The sequence below is a fragment of the Coturnix japonica genome, chromosome 8 (genome assembly GCF_001577835.2).
Source record: "Coturnix japonica isolate 7356 chromosome 8, Coturnix japonica 2.1, whole genome shotgun sequence".
In the NCBI taxonomy this organism is placed as follows: Eukaryota; Metazoa; Chordata; class Aves; order Galliformes; family Phasianidae; genus Coturnix; species Coturnix japonica.
The window spans coordinates 4,872,938-4,894,124 of NC_029523.1; the positions used below are offsets into that span (position 1 = coordinate 4,872,938).

The following is a 21,187-nucleotide window of genomic DNA, read 5'->3' on the forward strand; positions in this document are numbered from 1 at the left end:
GTTTAAATCAGAGTACACAGAGAGTATCTGTGAGTGCCTTCATTAAAGCAATGCTTCCTCTAATGCGCGCACACAATGGAAAGCCAGAAGTATAGTGCTGCTTTTAGGATTTCAGTCACAAAAGTAAAGGTATTCAGACACATGGATGGAAAACATCAGGCCACAGCAGTTCCTCATCCCCTGGCATCCTCTCCCTGCAGCTCACAGCACTCCAGTCATCCTGCAGTCTTCACTTTCTTACACAGGCCTCCAACACCCATGAACAGGCAAATACCAAGTGCAACCGAGCCCTCAGCAATGCCACTTGCTGTGAAATCAGAAGGGCATCCTTTCAGCACCCTGCTGTGTGAGTGAGCAGAAAGCTTACCCCATCTGGTAGTGCCCTCCAGCAGACAGCACTCACAAATTCATTTGTGTCATCTTCCTTCCGGTCCTTGTCCAGGACGCTCTTGACCGTATCAAACTTGAATGTCAGGAGTGTCTTTGAGAGGCCCTTATAGTATAGGTAAAGGGAATTATTTTCGCTTCCTAGAAATAAAAAATACAGAAGATTATGTTCTGGAAGCAGACAAAAAAAATACAGTTTCTTAGCCCTTTTATTCTTTCAAGAAATGACATTTCTTCCCAGTAGTTGTCATCATGCTTGTGGTGCCTTGGCAACTGGGCATACCCACAGCAAACTTTCACACTTACAAAGAGAATAGGCTTCATTACAAAACAACTGCAGTATGCAGTGCAGATGTAAAATAAACCAGATCCCAGCTTTTCTCCAGAACTTCCTTAGGGTCAAGCCCTTTGAGTATGGCATCTATGGAATGCCTGCTCAGTGCCACAGCTGTGAGGCAGGTAGCACTGTCATACATTTGCTTGCAGTAATCGAATATGACAGTAGGTTCCATGGAGGTTTAAGTGAGAGAAACTAGACAGCAAGTAGGCTTTATTTAAAATCCATCCCAACTTCTGCCGTACAAGCTATGGAGGGATCAGAGAACACATGCTAAAGTCCCTGCAGTCCCTGAAGCAGCCATCCCACCCATCTCAGAAGGATGAGCCTGCCAGTGCTTTTCCACCAAGACCTGGGGATTTGCAGAGGTTCAACAGTCCAAAAAGCAGCAAAAAGACAGGAATGACCCAAGGAGTAACTGCTTAAGGATGAATTAAGTCTTCTGAAAGTTGTTCACCATGAGGGAATCAGTCCTTTACCATGCAGACTATGTGACAAGTATTTGACCCACTCACATGCTCCGGGCTGCTAACCTTCCCTAAGAAAAATGCAGGAAGATGCATCAGCTGAAAAATTGGAAGGGTGTATGTCGTATCAACACCAACTATGTTAACAAGAAGTTTTTGGTGGCAGCAAGTCCGAACTGTTGTACACACAGACCTCATCTCAAATGAAAGGTAAACCAAGTAGTAGTCCCTTAGGTTAAGCTGCTTACATTGTTCCCAGGGAAGCTCAGGACAGTCCTCTGCTAAGAAGTCCATGTAGCTACATGGCACGCTGCTGCTGTGCTTCGCAAATGAAGAGGCAGGAACCCCAAGCTGTCCCACCAGCCCTGGGGTAAGGGCAGCTGCTTTACTCACCACAGGCAATGTAGTCTCCGTTGGACGCCAGCCCTACAAAATTCTTCTCATTGATGTGGCCCTTGAAGGAGCGCAAGCAGTGAGGTTTCCCTACGTTCCACAGCTTCAGCTGACTGTCTGTTGACCTGAAAACAAGACTTGAAGTTACAGTGCTGCCATATGGCAGGTAATCCTTGCTTGAAACACTGCTCCTGAACACCCTACTTGCAGTGTTAATGTGGGAAGTCTTAGTGCGCTTGCAGAGATTTATCCCACTTTAAATCACGTGCAACCCCGCCCGAGCCTGGGAAAGTATCTGCTCTTTTTAAAAGCCTGTCAAAATGTTTGAATAAAATACTTCCTTGCAATATTACTCTTCCTCTCTCCTATCAACTGCGGAGTCCTCCACTGAACTGCACAGCCTGTGGGACAACACTGCCTCCCTCAAATCCTTGCAGATCTGGGACACGATTTTTTTTTAACTTCTACAGCACAGAGGAAGTCTGTTCCTTCCTGCCTGCTTGCTGAAATGCTCATTCATGCCTTTACACAACTCAAGGCAGTCTCCTCCCCTCTGGCTGCCTTCAAAGCACGACGTTCTCCCAATACCAAACATCAGCACATAGAAACCTATGGGGGTTCAGCATTACTACTTGCATTAAATTCACGTGGATTTCTCTTGTGTAATTGAGACTGCCTAGATATAAATCTCAAACTTTCGCTGTTCTCACCTTGACAGCAAAGCTAAATATTACTTTTAGAAATATACAGCTCCATAGGGATTAAGTTGAAGTCGATGTTTCGCATTGTTACCCCGCTTGTAAACATACCCGTCTATTTACTGTGAGCAAACCTCCCTTTCGGCAAAAGCAAGGTGCTGCAGGTAGACTTCTCAGGCTGGCAGAGCACAGGCAAAATAGGAAGATCCCAGATCTCAGGGCTAATTCATTTCCTTAGAGCTGATGGGACTCAAGCCTCTCTCACCTGCCAGGATTTATTGTCTAGCCAGGCTCCGACGTCCCAGCACTCCCTGACTTACGGTTGTGAGCACATCAACTCCTGATGAGGAAGGCACTGGAGCACAGTTAGCCCACCCTCGAGAAAACAGATAGAGCTGTTTTGATCTTAAATTTCAAAGAGAATGGGAGTAGGACCTGTCATCCGGATGAGATGGAAGAGAGGGGAGGCTGGTATAGGCTGTGTCACCCAGACGTACTGCTTTTCAAATACTGGGAGTTGGAAGGAAAACAACCCCACTAACAATATCCATCAAATATTCCCAACGTAACACATTAGTCCAACGTCACATTTGCCTAAAAATATAGCATGAGAGAGATGCACCTTGTGCTTTACTGCAGAAACCTTATCTCAGCCCTCAATGACAGCTGGAATGACAAAGAAGAGATAAGGGAGCTGCAGCAAGATTTGTTAGTCATATGTAATAACAGCACGAGGTCAGATCCCCATGAAGGTACAAACTGTATCTCCAACACTGTGACTTGAGCAGAAGTGCTATCTGAGTCCCAGGTCTTGACCAGGGAGGCCTAAAACAGAGCATTCAGTTTCCCTAGCTTCGCTGCAGCTCACTCTCCCTTCCCCTTCTACTCACCATCAGAGCAATACAAAGAAAAGGGAAAAACATATATACTACTGGTTTGGTGTTTTTTTTTTTTTTTTATTATTTGTTGTTTTTTTTCATTGTTGTTTGTTTTTGCCATTTTTTTTACTGCCCAGAAGTACAAGGACATTGCCTTCTTTGCTATTAGGATAGCAGTGTTATTTTTAAAACGGCCCTTTTTAAAGCTTCAGAGTTGCCTGGAAACTAAAAATTTCAGAAGGCAGAGCGAAGAAGCAGCAGAATAATCCCTGGTCTACAAGCTGTCAGGTTCGTGTGACAGCTTCTGCTATTAGTTAACCCATCAAGACGACCTTACGTATACAGGCACTTAACCTCCGTGTTTTAGTAACATACATTCTAGATCTTCATTAAAATAAACAACACTTCGCATTAAAAGCATTCAATTAGTAGTAGGTTAACAATATTCTATCACACTCTGGTCATTTTTTCACTCCTTAGGACAAGTGTGCCATACAAGATGATGGTTACCTGCCACTGTGCCATAAGGATAAGAATAGGCTATTGATCCTTCTGCTGTGACACTGCTCTTCTGGATTCATACCCTCTCCAAAAAAAACACATCATGGATGTGCTGCTCTGGTAAATCTGCCTCTCTGTAAATTAGCACTGCAATCAATGTGTTGTGCTAAATACCAGGCAGTTCTGAACATTCTCGAGGTCAAAACCTAACTCTACAGGGCACAGTAAATCAATGTAATCTATAAAACAGCTTTAGCTAGAAATCTAAAGAATCTGAATATACAAAACTATTTTTTTTTTCCTTTAAAGGAATTGGTACTTGGCTTTTGGGAGTCGCTACTGCTGACTCCCCAGTTTGCAAAATTAAGACATCTATTCTCTTTGATGCTTCCTTTTGTTCACACAGAAAGATAGGTGAGCCCTACAGTTAGCTCCCTCATCCTGTTACTGCCTGTCCAATTCCAACAGATCTATCAATATTCCTCCCACGGCTCAGGGATAACCACTCTCAACTGGACAGCTCAAGTAGGACAGGGCAGTTCAATCCCACAGCATCCTATGCATCATGGCTGTAAAACGTTCTCAGCCTCCTTATGCTTCTAGTTAATGCTTTCTTCTTAGTCAGATCTGGTTCAAAGCATTCAATTTAATTTGATCTATGTTCTAGGTATGAATTTGCACCCTTCTAAAGAGCTATAATGCTAATGGAAATAAGAAGAGGAGCTGATGAAATACAAACAGCACTGGAAGTCACTGGGGAATCCTCCATCACGCTGCTCTGATCAGCGTAATTCACCAGCAGTCTGAATACTCAGATGTACGCCTCAAGAAGCTCTGCTTTGGCTCCAGGCTGCTAGAGCAAGCTGTGAGAAAACATGGGAGAGAACTGAGATAGACAGACATCTACTCAGCTCAAGGAAGCAAGTTGGGACTAGATTTAACCCTGTGATTGCACCCTGCCTCCCCTGATGTCAACACACTCACGTACAACACCTAACATTCCCCTAGCAGCCTGTAGCCTACAAAACCTATTTGCCTTTTCCCCATCGTTTAACAGGGGCTCATCTCTGCTTTGTTCATGTACCCGGTCCTTCAAATATTTCCACACATCATCTGATAGACACACTCTGCCCTACATGACTGAAAACTTATTTAGAATGGAGGCAGCCATATTCAGTTTTGGGATGGGCTCACATGAGTTGCTTTCAAGTTGTGGCCAAACACCCTCTTCAACGGTAGCAACGCTATTTGATCACTTCGGTCACTCACCAGATGCCCTTCTGCTGCAGATTACTATTCTCAGGCTGCCAGCAGCCTTGTCTGCAGCAGGGTTCTGGTCAAGAGCACCCTCAACATACAGGCTCTTTAGAGGAGGACCATCAACTTGCAACTTCCCAAAGCTGGGGCTTAAGGACAGAAGTTGAATCTACTTGTCTTCATGTTCCTCAAGCTTCTTAGCAGCATAAGATAGAGTACAGCCAAGTAACACGTGGAATAAATTTCTATTTTTGCCTTGGAAAAAGCAAAGATCTGCTTCCTAAAAGCACAGCAAGTGTGTGCATCCACCCACACTGGCCACCCTGCAAAGCGCCCGTGACAGCTGCCAGAAACCAAGGGCTACCAAGTTCTTACCCTGCATAAAAATAAATACTTACGCAGAGACTATTTCCTCCCCACTCACAAATTTTGCGTAGGAGACTGCCTTGCGATGCCCTTTGAACACCATGATGGGTTGCTTAGTGTTGCGAAGATCATAATAGTGGACACAGTGATCTGGAAACAAGAAAGAAGAGGTAACATTTATCAGCTGGGAAGGATGAATGGGACATCTCATAGGTAATTAGACACAATGAAAGCGCTGTCTATACCTTCTATATCTCACCTCACGCTGCAACTGGGGTAAACAATCTGCACAACAGGAAAGGAGCATTTCAAATGGGCTGCTTCCAGGATTCAGTGCTACAAACCTCACAGCCCATGTGCAAGGCAGCAGCTAAAAGGACTCTCACCACTCCTGCCTTTCTTGGCATTGTGCCTGGGCAGCCTAATTGCCACTTCTATGCCACCCCCCCCTCTCCTTCCTCAATCTGTCCCCTCTTGGAAAACTGCTGAAGAACATTAGGCTACAAACTCAGCCTGTCTGCTACTTAAACAGCAGAAAACAGACTGAATTCCTCATGCTCACCTTACACAGGTAACCTCTATACTTTTGTTTTTGCATCTCTCCTTGGGCTTTATTACCGATCAAGAGAGAATAAGCATTTCTGCTTGTGAAAGAGCAAAGACTAAATTTCAGTTCTTTAGATTTAATTCACAGATGTGCTGCAGTGCCACAACCACATAAAAAGGATTGCGACAAAATTAGCAATACATTTTATTTCCTCCACAACTAAATGCCACCTCCCAGGAAAACAGGAAAAGAAAAAGCAAGAATGGAAGCCCCCATGAGATCCAAGCCCTGAGGCCACCCAGTGCTCTTCCTAGCCTAATGAGGTTAATCAGCTTCTCCCTCCCTGACCTTCTATTGTCAATGCTGAACTTCATTTAATTATCTCCTGCTGCTCTGGACACCCAGGGAGGGCAGGCAACACCATGTGCATGGAAGCAGAGCAGGAAGCCTCCCTTAGAATTACAGAATCATTAAAGTTGGAAAAGACCTGTAAAAGAGCATCTAGTCCAACCCTTGACCCATCCCCACCATGAGCACTAAACCATGTCCCTCAATGTCACGTCTCCACAGTTCTTAAACACCTCCAAGGACAGTGACTCCACCACATCCCTGCACAGCCTATGCCAAAGCCTAACCATTCTTTTGCAGAAGAAATTTTCCCTAATATCCAAACGGAACCTCCGCTGGTGCAACTAGATACCATCACCTCTCATCCTGCTGCTGCTACCTGGGAGCAAAGGCCAACCCCTACTTCACCACAGCCTCCTTTCAGGCAGTTATAAAGAGCAATGAGGTCTCCAAGCTCCTCTTCTCCACACTGCCCCATCCCATTCCCTCAGCTGCTTCCCATCACACTGTGCCCCAGACCCTGCACAGCTCCACTGTCCTCAGCCTTCTAACCTTGCAATTCAGCGTACCCAGACAGCACTCAACACTGACTCAATCTTCCTTCTGCTGAAACAAGCATCACCAATGGAAGATTATCACTAAGATTACCCAGAAATGAATTTCAATGCCAATAGCTGCAGCTATTTCTGTATTTGCATGGTTTTGAAGCAGGGCTCTCAGTCTCACAAGCAGTGCCTGGCTGTCTCAGTATCCCATGTGCTTTGGATGATAACTGGATTCCCATTGATCAGACCAACAGCAGCTCCTGGAGCAGAGGCAGCTTTTTACCCACATTAAGGGGCTAATTGCAGGACACAGAGGGACAGGGCCCTATGGCAGAACCTGCAGTCAGATGTGGCATGCAGGTAAGGTGTCCTCTTTGCTTTAAGTGCCTCACTTCACTGCATAACAAGCGTTTCCAGTTCTCTCCCTCTCCAACCACGTCCTTCTTGCAGTGCAGAAGCAGACACTCTGAGTCTTCTCCATCACTGACACCAGGATTCAAGCAGGCAAGGCCTGGCCAAGCCTCCCAACTGGGCTCAAGCTCTGCAGCTGCTGTGTCTCTTCCCACTAGCACCAGGGCACTGGGAAGTGCCATGCTCCCAAACACTCCTTCACATGCTCCTGTTCCTTCTACCTCCAAAACAGGAGCCTCAGAATGGGTGATGGTACCAACTAAAGTCCAAGAGCTTTCCTACAATTCAAGCATTTAATCACCTTTAGAACAACACAGTGATGTAACATGCATACTCAGCAACGGGATAATTTTCAAGGAGATGTCAGATTAAGTGTTATCATTCCTTCAGCACAATCTGCACCTTGCTCCCTTGTATCTCTCTGAAAGCTTGCTTCAAACCAGGCAGGTTTGCTAACCTGGTCAGCATACATCTCCGGGAGCTACACCTCTTGGAGCTATGAAACAGTTAACTGGCAATTGTTATTTTAATGAGCAGAAATGATCCTAGCAGGGCTTCCCATTATGAGCCAGTTAGTAGATAAGCCTTTCAAGCCTATTTTTGCTCCCAGTTTCAGCCTCCTCTCCAGCTGGCCTGTCATTAGTATGCCTCTGGATCACCAGATTTTATCCTTCAGAGGGTGACAGGGAAAGGGGGAACTGCGGATGGGCTGAATGAGAACGTCTCAAAGCATCTGGACAACGGGGAAAGGCAAGGGCTGCAGCAGGAACCAGCAGTCCATTGCAGCAAAGGGAAATGGAGTTGCACTCGCCTCCAAAATATGGCAACAAACAGCTGGAAGTCCGCTGGCACCCAGCACAACATGCCTCCCCATGGCAGCAGGGCAATCAATCACTGTCTGCTCTCATCACTGCAGGGCCGGGGGGAACAGCAAGGCCAGTGGGCTCTAAAATTAGCCACTTAATTATTAATTGATTATTTCAGCAGCCCGAGTGTTGGCGCACAATTGAGGTTTTTTTTTTTTCTTATTCGACTGAAGCAGCTATTTTTAAAGTAGTTATGTGAAGACAAACGCATACTGCATTCATTAAAACCAGAACAGGTGGTCATGTTTTACAATTAAAGAGATACTCTCTCTTTCAGGCCATATGGACTTTCCGCAAACAAGATAAAAAACGCCATCTGCTGAGGAAGAGCAGAGCCCGAAAATGAAGCTAAATGAGAGGAACACAACACCCAGTTAGCCCAGTAGGAGCCCCACGGGGTGGACTGGGATGAGGGCACAGAGGCATTGAGTGCTGTGCAGCTCAGCAATAAGGGGTCCCAGCATCCAGCTGGTGGTCAGGAGAGCGGAGTGGGCATTGAGGGGACTCAGCCCCCAAGTTCTGTGATTGCCCTTCAACTTTTAAAGCAGTTTGCATATTTCTAGAAGCCGCGAGTGTGTTTGTTTTGGTGCCAGCCATGCACAGCTCCAGTGAGATCTATTGGTGATAGGTGGACGGCTGGACTGGATCATCTCATAAGTCTTTTCCAACCTTGGTGGCTCTATTGATTTCCTTGTTTCGTTGAGCATTAAAAACCATCATCCAGCAAGTTTTATTTGTTAAGGTCTACAGTTCCCACCCGAACCCAAAAGCTCACTTCAAACAACTTCCAAATGATGTTTCCACAGTGCAAAGCCTCACACCTAACCCCGAGGCAGAAGCAGCTCTCCACTTCTGCTTCTGTGTTCTGGCTTAATTGAAATATATACGAGATAATGGGAAGGGGTATGTATACATACCATAACAAATTAAACACTCTGAAGCAATTCTCATCTAATTCAATGTCACCGCAGACACCGAGCATGACAGAATTCTGCTGCTGCTCCTCCTGAATTCAGATTAATCAGGTCATATTATATCTGTTTTTATCGCTCTTTTTTTTTTTTTTTAATGGTCTCAGAAGGCAAAGAAAGGGCAGCTCAGCTCAGCTACCACTGCCACGAGGTCACAGACCACAGGGCTGAGTTTTTAAATAGCACTTCCAGAAGTGCTTACTTCCCCAATGAAGCAGCGCTTTCACCTTTGGGCTGCCCAGGCGACAACTCATCAGGAATTCAGACTTTCTATTGCCAAGCACTGACAAGTCCAGCAAAGCTTCCCAGAGATGCCCCAGCCCCCCCCCCCCCCCCCCCCCCCCCCCCCCCCCAATTCCCCCCCCCCCCCCCCCCCCCCCCCCCCCCCCCCCTCCCACCACCAGGAAATGCAGCCTATATCTGCAGAGGCTGCCATCACTCACAGGCTGGCTTGTAAATTAGCAGGGCAAGCAGTAGGGCTGGAACACCGCGAGGAGATGAGCATCTCCATCACAGCTTGGACACAAAGGAAGGAGTGAACAAACTGATGATCTGGTTACAGGGAACCAGGTGAAATACTTCCACAAAGAGAGCTGGGAATTGCTAATGGACCCGGCAGCAGCTTCAGTAATTTTATAAGATGTAATTGCTCTTGGATTTTCAGTGGTTTAAACAACAATAAAGAAGAGCAAAGTCTGTGTTTTTGCCTAAAATGTTTTTCCTTACACTTAGGGAGATTTGCTGCTAAAGTTCACGGAACAGCTGTTACCAGAAGGCTCTAAATTCACATCACCTATTGAAAAGCTCTTAAAATATACTGAAGAACAGCAACTTTGGATCAAGGTTAGCAAAGAGCATCGTAGGGCAGCAGATTTTTTTTCCCCCTAATGTTCCTCTGAGTACCTGTGCATCGCGGTGGTGACGCACACAGACCAATCCAACTCTCCAGGTACCAGCAGTTCCAAGCCACATTCATCTTCCACGTCACGTCCTTCACCAGCAGCATTAACTACCCTACAGCTCCAAGTACCTCGCAGCCCTCCAAGGCTTTTTTTTCTGACTGAGAACCGCTTCCTAGAAGGAATACCAAGCCAAGGACAGCAAAACAACAGCTTACCTGCAATGCAACAGCTTTGTATTCAATAGATGTGACGACTAGAAAGCCCCAAGAGCTGCACGCAAAGGTCCTGTAGCTCTCCTTAGGAAAACTGAATTGCTGACAAACTGACGACCATTTTTCTTACTTCATTCAGAAATGCATATTTCTCAGCTGTTCAATATTTATGTTATTGATCTACTCAGAATATAAGCAATTTAAGTTGTGCTCATTTTTCAAGGGCTTACATGCCTGGGAATGCCAGTGGCTCTGACCACACAGATGCTATAGCCAGGAAGACACCAGCATCCAAAGTTGGAAAGCAACAAATCAGATGCTACTTGAGGTCTGCTAAAGGCCTTTTGTTATCCAAGCACATTTCAAATTATTAGTAATTTCTTAAAAATAAACAAGGGGCCAAATCCACTTTCTGTATCAATGCTCCAGCTCCAGCCTACAGTCCAGCATGTCTTGTGCTGCTGCTGTTTCACTGAAACAGAAGCCCAGGCTAGAAAACAGCACTTAAGTGTATTTCTCTTGTGTTTCTTTGTTCACAACAGCCTTACCTGTTTATCTAGTATCTCATGTCAGTGGTTGATTATTCCCTCAGATTTGTCTGCTTTCTTTTTCCCCCTCTGTGATATTCAAGTTTGGATCAAAGCTGCTGCCCTTTGCCACAGTGAAAGTCTGCATGACAGGTAGTGAAAATTAAAGATATTTATATAAATCTGACTGAGGAGTGGAGGGGAATATTTATACAACTTGCCTGGTAACGTTTGATCTGAATCTGGGCAATATTGGTGCAAGATACGTCCGCCCTCCTCCAGTCAGGTTATCCAATACAAAACCAATACAAACAAAAGGGCACAAAAAAGACCACAAAAAGCACAAAGAAGTAAAGGAAGATAGGCTGGTTAAAAAATTATTTTGGACATCCTGAGGGAAGCACCCATTGCTCAATATGCACTGAAGGAGTTCAATGAAACCCCAATATTTATATTTAAATATCTACCTATAGAAAATGGTCTTTCACTCATTCCTCTTCTACCAAGTGTAAGCAAGAACATACAGCACACAGAAAGGAGAGAACAAGGCCTTCAAAACTATCCAGAACTATATCTAGGCAACTTGCTCACAAAGAAGAGAGTTAAACACATAGTCATACCCCAATGCATTGCATTGCTTCGAGCCTAGAGGTCCAAACAAAAGCTTGCATTTCATGTGTCTGAGTGAACATAAAGAGTACATGTTATCACTCCCACGAGTGCTATGCCATAGAGAGAAGGGCAGGCCACCTTAAAGAATTCTTGTTCACCGTACACAAACAAGCAATAGGAAAAACAGAACTTTGCCATCAAGATGAGTTAACCAAAAGCCTTTTTTTCTGCCAGGCTCAGTACAGTTCTGTCCTACAAAAGGGAAGCTTGCATCCTCAAAGGTAAAGACTCTGGCTAAGCTAAAAACAGAAGCAGTATCAGAAGGTACAATCTCAGTCTTCCCTGTTGAAAACTTTTCTTCTGTTAGTGCAGAGAAAGAGGAAGGAGATGAAAAGGGACAACATCCTGATCTTAAAATAAGCTCACATGAACTGTGGTACACTGTCATATGGTGCACTATATTGCATTACACTGAAGATGACTTTTCTGTAAGGACCAGTGCACATAACATGCAAGCTGAGTAAGGGCCAAATAAACAAGTGTAGCTATTTCTCAGACATCTGAGATAAGACAGAAAACTGCTATCGGTGCCTAAGCTTCAAAGATGAAACACATTAAAATAGATTTCCTTTAATTTAAGATTCAAATTTGCTTAAGCCGTTTGTTATTATTATTCTGGAATCTCAGATCTTTCACGTTTTGCCTACTTACTCCCACATACTGGAGGTGGCACGAGGTGCTGCCATGCAACCTTTGTTAAGTGTAATTAACTTTATTCTTGAAGGAAAGAAGGAAAGAAGGAAAGAAGGAAAGAAGAGAAAAGAAGGAAAGAAGGAAAGAAGGAAAGAAGGAAAGAAGGAAAGAAGGAAAGAAGGAAAGAAGGAAAGAAGGAAAGAAGGAAAGAAGGAAGGAAAATGAACTACAGAACTTCAACTTTTGCAGAGTCTGTAACAACAAACAACAGCACTTTGAGGTCTATAAGGGAGTGAGATGGAAAGTTAGCTTTCCCTATGACAGAGAGGTAGACTGGAGTTTGAGCATAGGGTTGAGTGCTCCAGCCCCGGGAATAATCCATTGCACTAAGGAACATGAAGGATGGTCTTTTCCAGTGTATAAGAGAGTATGGAAGAAAGAAAGAATAGTAAGAAAACCTTCCAGCCAAAGAAGCTTTACAAAAGATTGATTTCACTCTACAGAATAAGACCAGAATGGACAAGGCTCAACACAGGCTTTGGTCCATCGCAAGCAATTGCAAGGAGAAAAGACAACATGACAGTTTCCACTACATTAAGAAAATAGATGCTTTGGAAAAAAAAGAGAGAAGACAGCAACACGTTAAGCACGGGGAACAAAATGGACTTGAATTCAAGAAAACAAAGCCCTGCAACAAAAATTAACACAAGAATTTCCTGAAGAAATTGGATAATATCAACAGCAGTGAGTTGACACCAGTGCCCTCTTTACAAACTATTTCCTCTCCTGTAAGCGAAGAGATTAAATATGGGTTTGATATAGTTTGAAGCAAAGAGCCTTTGGCAGACAAAACAATCCGGAGCATTTTGCTGAAGAATGCAGCGTTCTGCACTTGCAGCATGACAAATCACATGGCGAGGAGAGAAGAGAGATAAAACCATTTCATCCCAGCATTTCCCTGCTGGAAGATCATCACAGCACCAGGCTGAGTTAACTGCTATTTATTTTTCCTGTCCATAGCTTCCCATCAAAAGACCTCACAAACAAAGAAAATTCTATCCCAGTGCAGTCAGTGTTACAGGCACAATTACAATGTTTGCTGGGTATAGCTTCATATTCACAACGCTCCGTTGCAGAAGTTACAAGCATTCTGTTTATATAACTAAAACAAAACTACCCGTTTGAAGCATTTGTTTTACCTCTTCTTTTTAAAAGAAAAGAACAGTTTTCCTGGATATCCATTTTCTTTTACCCTGGTGGGGAAACTCAGCAAGGTATTCAAGGAGCAATGCCTTGCTCTGCAGCAGCCAACTGGAACAACGTCCTTATTTTGTATTTCATGTGTGCACCCAACGTGATTTGGGATGCAGTGCTTCATTCATGTTTGCTCTCCGAGTTCTGTCTAGACAAGTGGTCTCAAACACCTCTGTACAGCACTCCCAGGGAGCTCATACACATCACAAGCATTTAACAGCCACCCACCAAGGGCCCAGGGTTGGAAAAGCACTCAATAGATTTTTCCCTGTGGGTTGAAGCTCCCTGATGTTCTCTTCCCTTACATCCTGGCTCAGAGGACTATGCAACAGTAAGCAAGGTTCGTATGATTTGTTTTGCTGGTGGCAAAATCTGAAATCTATCTGTTAAGTAAAACACAGAGCAGTGATGTTAGTAGGGCTGTTATGGGGAGTTTCTAAAGCAGAAGAAGGCACGCAGGTTTTTGGGGATGACTGCATTCTGACAATCTCATTTTCTCATGCTGTAATAAAGACCACTATTGGAGGCAACTGCCCATCATATTTAAAGAATCCAACACACAAATCCAGCCCTGATCTCCACGTAAACAAAGGCAGAACGCAGTTCTGAGAAGAAGGAAATGCCTAGCAACCTTCTGTAGGGCAGACTGGATGATACAAAAAGCAATATGGGAAAGGCTCACCACATGCAAACTGAATTCAAGGGAGCTGCAGTTGCACGGAGCACAACTGGTAGGGTCAGTCTCATGGCTGGCAAAACCAATAGCTCAGTAAGCACTCTTCCAAGGAAAGGCTCAGGGAGGTGACAGCAGTGGGCTACAGGTTAGCATATGATATACGCCGACAGAGCTCTGCAGGGAGGATGATACTCTGCTTCAGCCACTGATTGTAATCTCTTACACCAAATGCTTTTCTTTTTTAATATATATCAACACTAGCATTTCACTGAAGATCTATATCTCCCTCTGCTGAACAGAAAAAGGGAACAGCAGCCTTGATGGGATCTGCCACCTATTTTTTAACCTTTGGATTCGACAGATTCCCTATGGCTTGAAGATACAGATGACATTTGCCAAGGTATGGAGAATGGTCTTTATGCACCGGGGACGTTTTTTATTGACTTGTCTAAAGCCTCAGCCCATAAAGCCTCCGCTAAGTAACTTGTCCCATATTAAGGGGAGAGGGAAGAGACATAAAGCTTTAGAGATCTTAATCCATTGAGAAAAATAGTTGAGGTGGGAAGGGGAGCAAAACAGACTTCTCTTGAACTCCTTTGCAACTTTGACCTTCATGGCTTTAAAGAACTGCAGAGATTTCTCATAGGAGTAAGGGATAGATGGTCTGTGTGCAATTCAAAGTTTTTCTTATATCAGATTGCTGGAAAAAAACCCAAAATACTCAGTAAAGATAAGGCAGATCTGTCAGTGTTACAAAACTAATGAAGACAATAGCAGACCTGCAGAAATCCGCTGTTCAGACTCTTATTCAAACTCTTCTTCTTGACAATGGATGTGTATGACTATATCCACTAATTCATATACTTCAATGACCATAAACGACTTTCATGACACCCAGAATATGTTAAGTAATTTAATCGTAAGAAGTCCCCCAACCCATGCTATAATTTAGATACATGTCTGAAGATCTGAACTGTCTCAGGTGCACCAGAAGTCTTGTACAAAGACTGCTGGCTACATCCATCAAAGCCATCAGTACCACCTCATTTGCTGAGCAGATCTCTCCTGATTCAATGTACTTGCTGCACGCAACATTTGACCTTAGTGCAAAACAAAAGTCTTGTTACTAATTCCCTCAAAGCATTGGAGGTCATGGAGCAGTGAGGAAGGTGGTAGTCAGGCTTACACTGACCACAAGGTCCAAGACAACAACTTCATGCAGGTGAAGGCCTGATACACTATAAAAGATAGATATGAAAAGGAACATCCTCCCTAAGATTTTATTAGCATGTTTATGGAGCAACAGCTTTAGGATTTCTATTACATCAGCAAACATCACACAAGAACCACCACACAAGCACAAAGAGCAACCAAACTGGTTCTAGGAAAAGTGCAGGTTGCTGCAATAGGCATTACAATGTGCAACTGAGGACACAGGTTTGTCTAATTCTCAGCCAAACCTGATGTGTGCCCAGCACTATGCTGTGCCTGTCTGGCCTGAGGAGATACAAGCCTCCTCCTCTGAGGTTTTGGAGGTGGTGATCTCACTCATCGCTTAAATGGCCATCAAAGTAGATTCCAGCCTTGTTGGAAGAGATGATGAATATTAAAGATATTATTATGTCACAATCACTAACACTCAGACTTCAGATTGGAGTGCTTCAATCAAAACCCTGAAGATATGGTAGATAATGCAGATGAGAAAATAAGTATGGAAGAAGTACATGACAATACACAGGAATCCAATGTGGAAAAGAGGCAATCTATGACGTAACTAGGCAATGAAATGACCCACAGGAAGGACAATTGGATGTGTACATACATCTACAGCCTTTCTTTTTGTCACCAAATTGAGATGCAAGTGTCTAACAGTAGGAACTGAAGACAAGCTCCTCACAATCTAGGCCAAGCATCTTGAAACTCTCCTCTTACAAAACATGGGCATTCTCCAGATGTTCAGACACTGTGGAATGGAGCCTTCTAGAAAACAGATCACACTGCATTTGTACGTTGCAGATTTCTTCCTAAACAAGGTGACAATTTTCACCAGTTTGTATGGAAAAGGTACTCTGTGTTGTCTAAGTCCAATTGTACACTGTCCTCAAATAAAAACCTGTAAGCAGTTTGAAAAGGAGGTACAACAATGAGGCACTAGAGAAGATGTCATTCAAATAAGTAATTCCTTTAAATTCAGCCATCAGAAACAAACTGCAGCTTTGGAAACTGAGGTTGAAGCAAATTCAACGCTTAGCAATAGAGCAAAAAGTCCTAGCAAGAGCAATTTGACATTGGGAGGAAAAGATGAATCTCAGAGCTGCCTATTCTGTTCCTCAATTTCAAGGCTTATTTCAATCTTAATTTGAAGTTTGTAGTGTTGACTAAATGATTTCAGCACTGGTTGTAAGACAAAATGTTGGGGAAAAGAATATTTAAGCAAACAATAAGAAAGCTCATTTCTTGCTAATGGCAGATTTATCCTTTTCTCCAGAGAATCAAATGGAGCTTCTCAAGTTCATTTCATTCGTTCACTTGGCACTGAAGTGTGATGATCTCTTGGATAGTCTGGTACCTCCCAGTAGGTCTCTGTAGTGGTATTCACTATGTACTGCAATGTATGTATTGACCCAGTGAATCTGAGATGACTTTTTCTGTGTAAATAACGTGAAATAAGCTTTAAGTCCTGAAATCTGTACATACAACACCTTCTTCATGCCTGTAAATGGGTTTTGGGTTTTTTTTCCTGTCCCAGCGTGATCTAAAGGCACTGCACAGTGCCTGGCTGAGCTGGCATCTCTCTGTTGTGCCCACACAGGCAGGTCAGTTTACACAGCACTGGTTTAAGTAACATGGTATGGCTGCAGTTCCTCCATTTCCCAGTTCTGAACAGGTGCAGATCTACCTTACACGTCTGAAATCTGAGCCAGAAAGACAGTCTTTGGACAGGCATCAGGACAGAAGGCAGTTTGATACTTCAATTTATATTACATTCCAGCATTTATGAAGAGGGATCACTTTTAAATGAAACCTTCAAGACAGTGTTCTAAACTAAACAATCTTACTAAGCTCAGCGCTTCCCCCAGATTAATTACTATCAGTACAGACATATGATTACTACCATTGGCTGAAACCACAGAATCATAGGAGCTGGAAAGGACCAAAAGAGATGATCAAGTTATACCTCCAGCCAGTCTCTGTGCTGCTGATGACCACCCTCTGAGCTCTGCCAGTCAGCTCAATGCACCATCTACTTATTTATCCCACATTTTCTAAGTTTCATAACAAAGATGTTGTGTGAGACCATGTCAAACACAGACACCTTCCCTCAAGGGACCCTTAGGAGACTGAAGAAGGGCTGCAGATGCTTTCCTAGCCTGCAACAAATGAAACACTTGGCACAGTTTCTGGAATTAGTTTAAGCCATACTATGTCAGGCATGCACTTGGAAAAGCATGGCCTTGCCCCCATCTTTCCCTGTCAATAGCCTCAGAGATTACAGACTAGAAGAAACTCACTGAATACCCTTAAAAAGGTAAGATACCCTGCAGGTCCAGCTCAACAGAATTTACAGGCAAGTCCTGGACTGCTGCATGCTGCACCAGTTCCATAAAGGCTGAATTTTCTGTGCTGCTGTGAACTTTATCCACATGCTTCAAAGAAATGCCTAACCTTAGCCCGTGCCTTTGAATACCAAACTCGATTCAAAAGCTAAAGGCAATCCTATAGCTTAAGCTCAAAGAAGTTGCTTAACTCCACCCTAAACATATCACATTTTCACACAGATAGATCCTTTCTGAGTCATTGCTGGCTTTCAGTAGAGCGAAGTACTTACCCAGGAGAATCTATTAAGGTAAGACCTTGCTTTCAGCTGGAAAACATTAATTCTCTTCCAAAAAGGCATGCTGCTTTCTTGGTCATTAATATCACATCATTCTTCTGAGATGAGTGACAAGGCAGGCAAGTCACCCAGATCTCAGGCAGCATGAAAGGCTGGCTCTACACAAAGATATTGGGAAAAGAGAAATCACTCCCTCCAGTTACTGCAGCAAGAAAATCAATATTTCACTGGACAAAGATGGTCTTCGATGCAGTCCTGCTCGGGCATCAGGTACATTAGCAAAATTGAATGGTACTGACTAAAAAACCACACGTGACCTTGAACTCGAAGTGCATCAGGGCTGCGCAGGGAATTTAAGAGGTGGGGATACAGTTGAAAAGAAAAAAAATCAAAACAAAACGGTTGACATAGCAACAAGGAGTCCTTTTTCAAGTTGTACGCTGTGAATCAGAATCATTAGTTTCGTGGCCTTTCAACAAGGAACGAAAGGCTACAGCATTCAAAGCCAGAGTGTGATGCCATTCTGTAATGCTGAAGATGGTGCAAGAAAAGTGTTTTTAAATAGCATGCAAAACCTGATGGACAAGGGCAAAGTCATCTGGGAAGGACAAGCAGTTACTTGGGAAGTGCTCTTGCTCAGCAGCATTGTACAAGTAGGGAAGGGAATAAGGAAAAGGGACAGAATGGGGAATGAATGCATGGACAGGAATAGGCGGAGAAGCCGGAGAGTGGGGAAGAGACTCCACCCCAGTGTAGACAACCTCAACCTCTGAGGCTGTAGTTTTATGTAAGCATTACTACCAGCACAATGAGTGGTGCTCAATGCTTTTCTGGGTCAGTACACCTGAATCTACACTGTCAACAGATTGTGACAACGCAGTGATATCTGACTGAGGTTTAAACTAACCCACCAAAATGTTAAGCACTGAACATGATGCACATGTTCTGCTGCACTTCTCTCTATGTATACTCATCAGCTGCTTCCACTTGTTTGTACAACTCCTGGGAAGCAGGTAGACTGCTTTGTGGCTGTGCAGTGCTGAGGAGTCCCTCTCATCCCCAGTTCAACCTGCCACATTTATGGGTCCTGCATGGAGAAAAAAACCACATGAAAGATGATGATGAATCTAGTGCAAGAACTCAGGAATTCAAAGTTTTGATGATCTGATCTCCGCATAATATATGGGAAATAAAAGGTCAGCAGTAGCTGCTGACGGTATTACAGCATGCTGGGAATAAAGCATTGCTGCTATCAATAGCTGTGCTTAGCTCACTGGAGATAGTAAGACAAGCTGATCTCACCCAGACTGCATAACTTGGACTTTCAAGCTGCCAACTGTATACATTTGCAGCCCATTTTTCACAATTTTTCCCCTAAAAGCAAGGAAACAGTACTGCTCAAAACTATATGGGTTGAGGGTATCAATGCTATTGCTGAAGCAGAACAGTAACAACCTTTGGCCATGACTTATACGGCTAATTTCAGTATAAAGACCCACCTATTTTTAAAAAGAGGAAAAGACCACAAAATTACCTGATTTTATATTTGTCAGTGATTACAGTTTATACCGCACAATGTTTCAACACAGTAAGCATGCAAATAGAATCTTTTATGAAAGGAATAGACAAAAGGGATCTTTTCTTCTTTATGGGCCCTCTCCACTGCAATGGATTCCATCAGGTTGCAGTTCTGATGTGATAGCTTTCTTCTCACCTGAATGGCCTGTCAAATTTTAAGACAATTATTTCCTAAACTGAACACCTATTTCTCTATTTTAGGTTCTACTTCCAGTGTATTGCTTGCTTGTTTTGTTTTAAGACACAGAAATGATCTTTTGGTCATCTGAAAGCTTTTGGAGTAAAGAGTCCAGAAAAGAAACATCTATCATCCATCTAAGATGGGAATACTGGGATTTGCAACTGTAATAGCAACTAAAGCAGTTTTCTGCAGCATCTACTTGAAGCCAAGCCAGTACTTCACTCTAAAGGAGGACACTTCATATGGAGATAACGCATGAACTTCTTCAGAGCAACATCCAACAACCTAAAGACCAATAGTGAAATCCTAGACTTGAAGTCAAAATTGCATTACTAAAGCAAGGGTACCAATTCACAACCTATCCCACGTACAGAGAAAGGGGGAATGGAAGATATGCATTTAGTAATTGAATTATGACACAATTAAACCAACCCACACCATCTTTTTATACCTCAAATATTACATACTTTCCCCACCAACCATTTCATCAATTGCCTCTTAAGTTCTAAGCTGTAAGGATATATACACACATACATGCACGCAAATACAGCATCAAGTTCCATCAAACCAACACTACGAAGCATGTACAGGTGTTCATCCACATACAGGAACAGCACTTCTGCTTAAACACTGCACCCAGTTCTGTTGGGTGGGCAGTGTTGGGAAATCAGGGCTCCTTTATCACTGAAAAAAATCACTGGGACAGTAGTTGACATGAATTCTCATCACTGAAACTCCTCTGAGCATCTAAGCAAGTCAATGCAGAGACAAGCCCACTTCCTAAAACTGCCCATTATAGTTCTTAATGAATCAGTGTTTTCTACTACCCATCTTTATTTCTGTGACAGGTAACAGGAACCTCTGCATCCCTATGCCTTTCCTTTTTAAACACTGTTTAAGGAAACCAGATTTTCTCTCTCTTTGTTAATTGTACAGCCCACGTGACAAACACGGTGTTCACAAGTTACACTGTTGTTTTTCTTCCACGGACTCAATGAAATTAGTAAACAAGATCAGTTCAAACTGATGGAGAAGGAAAAAACTACTTCTGTCATAACACATTAAACAGGAGAGTGCCTGCTTTCATACTCACTATAGAGAAAAATAAACTAATTTCTTTACTTCAAATTTTTACTTTAGAAATAAAACCAGCTTTTAAGATCCCTCTTTTTTGGTTAATTTCATCTGGCATTTTTTTTCCCCCCACTCGTATTTATTGCTGAAAGATTAATTAAAATTCTTTTGTGGGAAATCATTCCCACCAGTACAATTAGTCCACGTAATTGCTCCCACAACCACTGTTAAATATCCATTTTGCTTTTTATTTAGACTTAATTGCCAAGCACCAAGAAGATGCTAATTGGTGGTAAAGATGCTTTTACTTTTTACAACAAATATCGTCTGTCTTCCTCCTACGTGCTCTTCCCTACTACAAATACCATTTTACCCTCAGCTACCTCAACCTCAATAAAGCACATGTGGTGATACGAAGCTTCCACTTAACCCCTAATGTCCACTAATGCCTCTTTCCCCAACAAGACGAGACAAGTGTGGTTTTAATTTGGTATGAGCATGGCCTGATAGATTCAGACACACAATCTGCTTTCATCCCATGTGCCCCTACAGCTTCAAAAACCTTCATAGATTTATCTGTGCCTTATCCTCTCCTCTGCCTTTCAGGTGGAAAAGAATCCCAGTCACTGATTTATCAGGAAGAATTCTGCTTCATGGTGCTGTTACATATC

At 43.2% G+C, this 21,187-nt stretch overlaps 1 protein-coding gene across 3 annotated transcripts in view; it reads right to left on the bottom strand.

Moving 5' to 3' along the window:
* Positions 1–21,187, bottom strand: part of COP1 (COP1 E3 ubiquitin ligase) — a 120,016-nt gene that overhangs the window by 29,423 nt on the left and 69,406 nt on the right. For all 3 annotated transcript variants that reach the window (XM_015869783.1, XM_032446164.1, XM_032446163.1), the window contains exons 16-18: positions 5,317–5,434; positions 1,585–1,709; positions 368–528 (exon numbers count right to left, since the gene is read on the bottom strand). In XM_015869783.1, coding sequence (XP_015725269.1) covers positions 368–528; positions 1,585–1,709; positions 5,317–5,434 — 404 coding nt within the window. The remainder of the gene's footprint in view (positions 1–367; positions 529–1,584; positions 1,710–5,316; positions 5,435–21,187) is intronic.